This window comes from Orcinus orca, chromosome 9 (genome assembly GCF_937001465.1).
Source record: "Orcinus orca chromosome 9, mOrcOrc1.1, whole genome shotgun sequence".
Lineage (NCBI taxonomy): Eukaryota > Metazoa > Chordata > Mammalia > Artiodactyla > Delphinidae > Orcinus > Orcinus orca.
The window spans coordinates 16,022,964-16,031,680 of NC_064567.1; the positions used below are offsets into that span (position 1 = coordinate 16,022,964).

At 39.2% G+C, this 8,717-nt stretch overlaps 1 protein-coding gene and 1 long non-coding RNA gene across 5 annotated transcripts in view; one reads left to right on the forward strand and one right to left on the reverse strand.

Annotated features, from left to right (window-relative positions):
• The window catches only part of PTN (pleiotrophin), a 96,365-nt gene extending 94,853 nt beyond the window's left edge, over nt 1-1,512 (forward strand). Inside the window, exon 5 of one of the 2 annotated variants that reach the window (XM_004272163.2) lies at nt 764-1,512. In XM_004272163.2, the coding sequence (XP_004272211.1) occupies nt 764-819 (56 nt within the window). In that variant the 3' untranslated portion in view covers nt 820-1,512. The remainder of the gene's footprint in view (nt 1-763) is intronic. The other variant, XM_012533898.3, reaches the window with a different exon arrangement.
• Nucleotides 1-8,089, reverse strand: part of LOC117202303 (uncharacterized) — a 28,930-nt gene extending 20,841 nt beyond the window's left edge. For all 3 annotated transcript variants that reach the window (XR_004484541.2, XR_007479376.1, XR_007479377.1), the window contains exons 1-3: nt 7,609-8,089; nt 4,257-4,283; nt 137-253 (exon numbers count right to left, since the gene is read on the reverse strand). This is a non-coding gene — a long non-coding RNA (uncharacterized LOC117202303). The remainder of the gene's footprint in view (nt 1-136; nt 254-4,256; nt 4,284-7,608) is intronic.
• Nucleotides 8,090-8,717: the final 628 nt, after the last annotated feature.

Here is an 8,717-nt window from a genome sequence, read left to right on the forward strand (position 1 = left end):
ATTCTTATCTTTGGAGCCAAAGCTGACATGTCCTATTCTATACTGTATTCTCCTGTGCTTAGGAAAAGGGAGATGGCAGATGACTGAATGGCAAATGATAAAGTCTTTTGATTTAAATCCTCATAGTTTTACTCACCTGGTTTAGTCCAGGTTGGTACATTCCACTTGCTTCATCCAAGGCTAGGAGTCTCTGTAGTGTCAAAGCTCCATGTTTGGTGGGTTCAAAGGTGGTCCTTCGTATATGAATAGCTGGCTAAATGTATAAACAGAGGGCAAATCAGGAGTGGAAGCACTTTGAAAATGTTTGTCAGTAAAGAATGCTTATCAACTCTCCATGGAAAGGGAATGTGGGAAGTGAGGGGCTAAGAAATCATTTGTAGCTCTCCATTGAGCAGTGACCTGGCTTATTCTCTCAGAGATGCTGGCTGTGTTTGTATTTTCTAAGTAGGAACCCCAGACAGTATGTTCTTTATCAAATGGGGGCAACCAGTAAGATAACAGGCATTTATATGTGTTCACACAGGGAGGTAAGCTGTATTACTCCTGCCTATGCTCATAGGCATTCTCCTGGCAAAAGCACAAAAGCAGACACACACACACACACACACACACACACACACACACACACACACACACACACACACGTACTTTTTCTATGTATCTAATCATTTCATTCCTGGCCATTTACAAGACAAGTGGCTCCCTCCCTCATAGCTTACTAATGCAATGCTTTTTCTTCTCTTTCTTTTATTTTTAATCACAGCAGAATCTAAGAAGAAGAAAAAGGAAGGCAAGAAACAGGAGAAGATGCTGGACTAAAAGACGCCACCTTCCGTGGACCATGAAAAGGACATCAGCAAACAGGATCAGTTAACTATTGCATTTATATCTACCGTAGGCTTTTTATTCAAAAATTATCTATAGCTTAAGTACACAATAGGCAGAAACAAAAAGAAAAGAAAAATTTTGTAGTAGCTTTTTTTAAAATGTATACCATAGTACAACTAGGGCTTATAATAAAGGACTATAATCCTATCTAGAAGGTTGACTTATAGTACATGATAAGTGATAGAAAACTGAGGTAAGTTTTTTGAAGTTATGTGATATTTTACATTTTAAATCTTTTTTTACATTTTTTTTTCTTTTGGCAGCAATTTCAATGTTATGACCATGTAAACTACTTCTCTTGTTAGGTAATTTTTTCACCTAGACTTTTTTTTCCCAATTGAGAAAAATGTCTACTAAACAAAGCAGCAATAAAATATGATCATCCTATATGAGGAAAATATCTTTTTTTCTGCCAATGGATTTAAAAAAAAATTTAGTCAGCAAAATGAGGGGAGCGGGGTCAGAGCATGTCCTAGTTCAATGTTGACTTGTTTAAAAAGAAAAGCATTAAAACATGAAATTATTTTGCTTTGGCAGAAATATTTGTTTTCTTGATGAAATTATTTTTCCATCTGAGGAAAAAAAAAAGACTAGGAAAATAAATCAAGGTGATGCTGAAAAAAAGATACTTTTGTGTGCAATAATTTGATATTGTAACCCTTCTCCCTTTGTCACCTACACTCACCCATCCGACCTGTTAGCAGTGAGAATTGATCATACAAGCTAATTAAATCACTCTTGGGCACAAATGTTATATAGATGTAGCTGTAGATGTAGCTCTGTAACTATATATACATTCTAACTTTCTATCAGTATATAGTAGGTTAGACTGGTGCTACTGAATGAAACAAAAGTTCCAAAGTAGTCTAGTGTTTGGAAGAACAGAAAAATGCTCTTCTTCTATTGAATAAGTTTGGGCTTGCAGAGTCCAAATCAGTAACACCAGGCAAAATGGTAGCCTGTACTTGGTTTCTATAAGCCAATAATTCTTACTGTATTATCTACTATGTAAGTGCCACGGACTGTCTGTACAACTAACTCCCTTATCTGCTGAGCTCTGAACACAGTTTTTAAGTAAATATTATAAGTCTGTGTTTCCATTATTCAGAGAAATAACCTCTCAGAAGTCAGCTGGGATTAGCCTCAAAGTATTTCTCTTGAAAAAGTCGCCTCTAATTTTAAAGCGATAAGACTCAATGAACAAACACTTATCTACCAAGATAACTGTAAGTCCACTTTCAGAAATGATGGTTTCAATACCTTGGGCTAACCATAAAATAATTACAAACTGGTCTAATGATGCAGCCGAAGTGTCTTCAAAGCTGTAGTATTTTTGCCATCTGGTCAAAGACTCCATGCTTGAGCTAGGCATGTTGGAAGGGTCCATATCTCCCCACTAAGTCAAAGCCAACTGCCAGTGGGGAGCAGAAAAAGGGATGGGCTTCTGGGCACATACATGGAACAGTTTATAGACCGGTGCTTAATAAAAGCAGAGTACCTTGTACAGTGCAAATGCAGTTCTTTTACAAGTGAACCTTAATAGGAGAAAAGTACTCATGGGGATGGATGGAGGAGGTGAAAGGAAGGCATTATCTTGACTGGGATTTTTTTTGACAGCAAAGACCCTATAAGGATAGGGATGGTGGGAAAGCCTACAGCACATTTTGTCAGCCTCTCACCTAATATTGCTCCTCCATCATCATTCAGCCAAAACAGCAGCCCATGAATCAGTAATGAGCTGAGGTGAACTAGAACAAAACCTCCCAAAGGAAAAAATGGTGCTGTAAATAACCGTGGCATTCCCCCTTTTTTCAGGACATGGCAGGAAGCCAGGGGTTCTCTGCTGTGTGGAGGATGATCCCTAACACGTCACATAATAACTCCCTGATCCTCTGTGAAAGCAAGGCTTGGAATGCTAATCTCCACTGCATAGGGTATGAAATTAAACTTAAATTCTCAAGAATTATTCTACCCCAGCCCCAGCTTTAAACATCTTGCTAAATCTCACTGAAGTCTTGAAAATATAAATACAAAGGATAGACTCCAAAAATCACTGACTCTCACAAATAGGAAAAAAAAGACCATCTTCAGTATTTCATAGAGTGTTCCACCAACTCTCTCCGCCCAGTCGATCTGAGTTTTATGAACTTATTTACCCTAGTGTTCTTTAAGCCTGGAGGAAGGAAAAGGAAATGGAAACAAATCAGCTGTGTTTCCTTAAACAACCTCAGACTGAAGACAAGGTTTCCTTCCAATCATCAAGAACAATCCTTCAGTTAGCAGACATGTCCTTATTCAATTCAGTGACTGTAGCCTCCACACCTGGACTCGGGTAGACTTTGTAATTTATCCTGATTGTATGAATCCTATCACACTATATTCCTAGAGTGACATCATAATGTCTTGTTAACTTTGTAGGAGCAGAACTCCAAATAGAATTTAATGAATGCTCTGAATAGTTATCAAATTCTACTAAACTGTGTGAGTATATAAAAAAAAAAAACAACTAAAAATTTCATTTGTGGGTCCTTGACCATAAGAAGCCTTATCTGAGGAAAGAAAAGTTACAGTCCTTTACCCATTGAGAAAACAGATATTTCTTTAGGAATAAGAGATACATACTTCCTTCCATAATATGTAATACTTAGTTCCATATTTCTGAAAGTCTTGTTTCACAACTTCTTTAAATGAAAAACAAAGGTAAATATGCCTTAGGATTCACTGGATGAGGCAATATAAAATACTGTCTTTCACAAACTGAATTATTTTAAAATAGTTCTCAAACATAAAAATTCAAATTTTATCAACATTTAGTCATGGGATTTTCTAATAGAGTGAAGCAAAGGGCTTTCTTCACATTAATCTTCTCCCCAAAATAATAAGGCAGATCAGCATCCTTGGATGTGGAATATCAAAGCATTCAATCTCTCTCTTTTTTTTTTCTGGCTTGCTTTTAATTTAATTAGTTGAAACCCTTAAGCTTTTAAAAGTGGAATCAATCAGAAAGGGAGAGCTCAGAGAATAATGTCCCAACCCCTCTCATGTAAATCCAAATTTTAGATTCTCCTTTGGAGTAAAACAGGCTCTTCACTGTCTACAAGTTTATTTCTGAGTTACAAAAATTCTCTTCATGTTTTTCCCTATTTTACCATGTTTTTCTCCTATATTCCCCTATTCAATCTGGGCTGCCAGAGGACACTTTTTCCCTTGTATCTGGAAATTTAAGCAGCAGACAGTAACTGCTCCAGGTTTGTCAAATAGATGCATTTTCAAACTACTTTTCAAAGAAGATATAGAGTCTTGGAATATATTTACACAAGGGGTAAGGTGCATAATGTTATTCTGAGCATTCAACAAGTAATACCTACCTCAAACTTATGTGGACTCTAATTCCCCTAGAAATAAAAGATATGGAACATTTTAATCAGAGAAAAACATACCATGATCTTAGAAATCTACTCCCTCCCGCACTGTTTCTCGTCTTCCCAATCTTTCAATTTTCCAAATAAGGCACCAAAAGTAAAGTAAATGTTCAGCCCTGTTTGGGTCACAAGTAAAATCATGTAATTCAAGAATATTTCAACACAAAGGAATGCAAACTGACATGTGTTTCTTTTTTGGATTTAAAAAGAGAAATAAAGAACAATTAGCTTTCAATGTCTAATTTCTGTAATGTAATTTTTTTAAAGGACAAAACCTTAACCAGCAGAACATTTTTTGACATATTTATGTATATATCCATTACAACTACTATATTAAGTTATTCATGGTGTTGGCTAAGGAGTTTATATATCTAGGTTATTGCCACATATTTTCTTTCGTTCTTTGGAAACGTGCATGGAAGCCATATAATTTACATTAGAGAATGACAGCATGGAAAATCCTGACATCATATCCCTAAACTCCTGGGAATGGAGGGATGCCTTACAGTGTATACAGATATAGTGATTGAGTCCATATACTCAACTTGCTCTTAGTGGAGATACAAATGTTACATAAAATACACTAGTCACAGAGAATCATTTTTCCCTCTGTCTTTTGATTGTCAGATCCATCAAATATAGGAGAAAGAAATCTTCAAGTACCTCAGTTTCTGAGATTCTTGGAGAATTACATGAATACCTCAGTTATTATAAATGACCAACAGATTGACATGTTTGCAATAAATGATATAAGTTTTAGACTCCTAAGTCCAAACTTGTATGCTTTTAAGGTAATAATTAAACTTTTTACCAATTTATTTAGAGATATGCCAACCTGCTATCTCTTGGCAAGGAGGAAGGGAGAGTTATTAGTGATCTATTCTGGGATGTGGTCAGGAGGAAAGTGGGCAAGTTGTGTATAACTGCTCTGATCAAGAATTTCTGGAATCTCTGAATTCCCTCCCTCTGTGTTAAGCTAAACAATATTTGGCCATCTAATGTAGTTTTCTGTTGGCAGCGTCTGGTTTAGGTTTGTATTAATTAAGTTAGGCAACTTAACCAGTGCTGGAAAATTGAATTCAGACTTTCTAGCGAATGCATCCTTATCAAGAAATTTGACCATATCCAAAGTGGGATTCCATTCTCCTAGGAAGTGCATCTCTGAAGTCTGTCTGAACAAATGTTAATTCTATAACAATTATATTGATTAATAGAGATTAATTCCTAAAAATCTCTTTGAATACATTTTCCCTTCCAAATTGTGATTATCTATTTCATCCCATAGGCTCTGTCTAGTTTAAATTCATTAACTAATTTATGCTTCCTTGCATTCGAAATGTTTATAAAGAGCTCAGCACAGTTATAGGTGCCAGGGATGCAGCAAAGGACAAAATGGGCCCCGCCCCCCAACCCCTGTTTTCACGGAATTTACACTCTTGCTGGGGACACAGACAATGAACACAATGAATAATGTTTTGGTTACATATCGCATAACAAACCACCCAGTGCCTTAAAACAACAATGATTTTATCATCTCCTGACTCTCCTGGTGGGCTGACTGGACTCATCTGGACGGTGCTTTTGTTCCGTGGGATGTTAGCTTCAAGGGCTGGGACGTCCACCATGGCTCTCTCACATGTCTGACTTCTTAGTGGAAATAGCTGGAGAACCGGACTCAAGTGGGACACTGGAGGGCTGAGCCTCTCAGTTTCTCCGTGTAGTCCAAGGACTCACTCTTTCCACACAGCATTGTCTCTTTCTACAGAGTCTGCCCAGCAGAATAACCAGCCTTTTCACAGGGCAGCACAGAGCTCTCCAAAGTACAAAGTTGGAAGCTGCCACTCCCTGTTAAGGCTTAAGCCTGGAACTGGCTTAGCACCGTTTCTGCCACATTCTGTTGGTTCAGATGAGTCACAGAGCCGCCCCAGATTCTAGCGGAGGGGAACTACCCGAGGGAGTGAATCCCAAGAGGCAGGGTTCACTGGGGGCCGTGTCTGGGGACAAAGCACACAAAGAAGCAAAATATATAGTAGATGTGGGGTAAGTGCAAGAGAGAAAAATAAAATACCAAAGGGCAATAGAATATTGGGCAAGTGCTGCAATTTCGAATACAGTGGTCAGAGGAAGCCTCCAGGAGAAGGTGACATTCAAGCCAGCAAAAGTCTGAAGGAGGTGAGGGAGAAGTCAGGCGGCTATTGTCATCGGGAGGAGGGAGCTACAGGCAGAGACAGCAGCGAGGGCAGTGAGTGCAAAGCCCTGAGATCGGAGCTCCCTGCACATCCGAGGCAGAGCAGGGAGGCTGTGAATGAAGTAAGCAAAGGATAAAGGAGTAAGAGATCAGGAGGGTAAGGGGACACGAGGTCAGCACCAAGGAGCTTTGGCGCCAGAGGAATCATTTTATTTCTCTGGTGGGAGACACCGCTTCCTCAGTCACTGGGTGGGGCGGGGCGGGGGGTGGGCAGACTGGGAATGTTGGCAAGCCCTTTGGTGGCTCAGGCTTCTTCAGGATCAAAGGTTTACTAATATAACCGGTGAACAGCTCATATCCCATTTTTTCCCTCAAGATTTATGCAAGATATGTGGCAACGTTCTCAATTGCCCTGATCCAATGGAACAAGCTGGATGATCCAACTCTGAGTTTGGTTTTCATCAAGCTCAGTCCCATGACAACTAGTAAAAAGAGATGCTTGGGGCATGGTGACAAGAAGACTCTGGATTTTAGTCCATGCCTCAAAGTGAAAATTTTAACATGTGAGCTCACAATTCCCTCAGTTTCATTTATCCAGGTCTATTGCAAAAGCCAACAGCTCCTAGAAGTTTCACCCACAGTGTTCCAGGCAGCCCAGTGAATGACCTTATTTCCTAGCTCTCCACTATATGCCATGAACTTTTAATTTCCCATCTTAGAATTTTAATGTCAGCCCCATTGCTTTTTATGACATTTTAGCTTGATAATTAATTCCACATACACCAATCATCTCTGGGCCGGGCAGTGGCGGGGGCGGGGGGTGCACTGTGCCCTGTTCCACACCTAACAATCTCCCCTATGCTTTTGTGCTCATTTCTGCATCATTTAGTGGTCTTTGGTTACAAGCAATAGAAACTACTATTCTTAAACTGAAGCGTGTGTGTGTGTGTGTGTGTGTGTGTGTGTGTGTTTGTGTGTGTGTGTGTGTGTGCAAGGGAATTTCCTGAAAGGATATTGAGTAGCTCGAAGAACTGAATGGAAGAATTTAGGGAAGGATAGAGGATCAGAGGAACATTAAGATAAAGACACAAATACCCAACAGTTACTCACAGGCCTCAGTTCCAATCATTTTTGGTCCCTCTCTGCCCTTGCATTCTCGGGACACGCCTCCTGGGAAGGAAACTCTGGGTGGCCTAACTTGGGCCATGTGGCACTCCTCTTGTCAGAAGTCCATTGTCTTCTGATTGGTAGCCCACCAGAATCACATGGAAATGAAGTAGAGAAAGTCTTCAAAGAAGGGCACACTTGTCAGAAATAAAAAGGAAATATTAAAAATGAAGCATTCAAATAATAAATATTTTAATCATTTATTTTAATGATGTTGAATATTAAAAATACTAGGAAATAAGGATTGACATGGGTTGGAACCATATTGCACAGAAATTTGAATGCAAAGGAAAGGGTCTTGTTAGGTGACAAAGTGTTGTTGGTATTTTTTAGTAGAAGACTGAAGTGAGAAACGGTGTCTACACTTGACGAATTTTAGTGTGTCGCCTGGAAGTGGTTTATAAGATACATTTGAGTAGTGAAGCACTTAAGATGGGGAGACAATTGAGGAAGCTGTTGGAATTTTCCAGCTGAGAAATGATGAACGCCATTTGCATCTGTCATGCATTTTGCCTCTGGCGACCCAGTCATTTTTTCTCTGGATTGTTTCTTTTTCTCTTCTATCACTGTTGCCTTATTATTTTCTTTGTGATCCAAGGAGATCTGACTTAGTAACACATTCCGCTTCATGCTTTGGGAGCCTAATGCCACACAGAGTAGATATCTCAGAGAGTAAAGCCGATTTAGGGAGCTGACCAGTTGTCATAAACTTCCTGGTTCTCTGCCTTCAAAGCCCTCCATTTCTATTAGCATAAATCGGGTCACCTTGACTGGCAGACTTAGTCCCAATATAGGCTTGGTAAACCCTCCTCTCCTTAGTTATTTAAGTTGATCTGATTCAATAATAAGAAATCTGTCGTCAAGCCAATCTTGCTTTCCTGTGCTCAACTTGTGTCCAGGTGTAAGAAACTTCCACTTTATTACCCTTTTCTACCATGTCCTTAATTAAATTCCTTGTAGTCAACCCAGTATTCTTACCCTTATAAGACTGGGCTGTTTTCCTCTCTCAATCCCCTGCCCTAACCACACCACCACCATCCCAGGTATAGTCC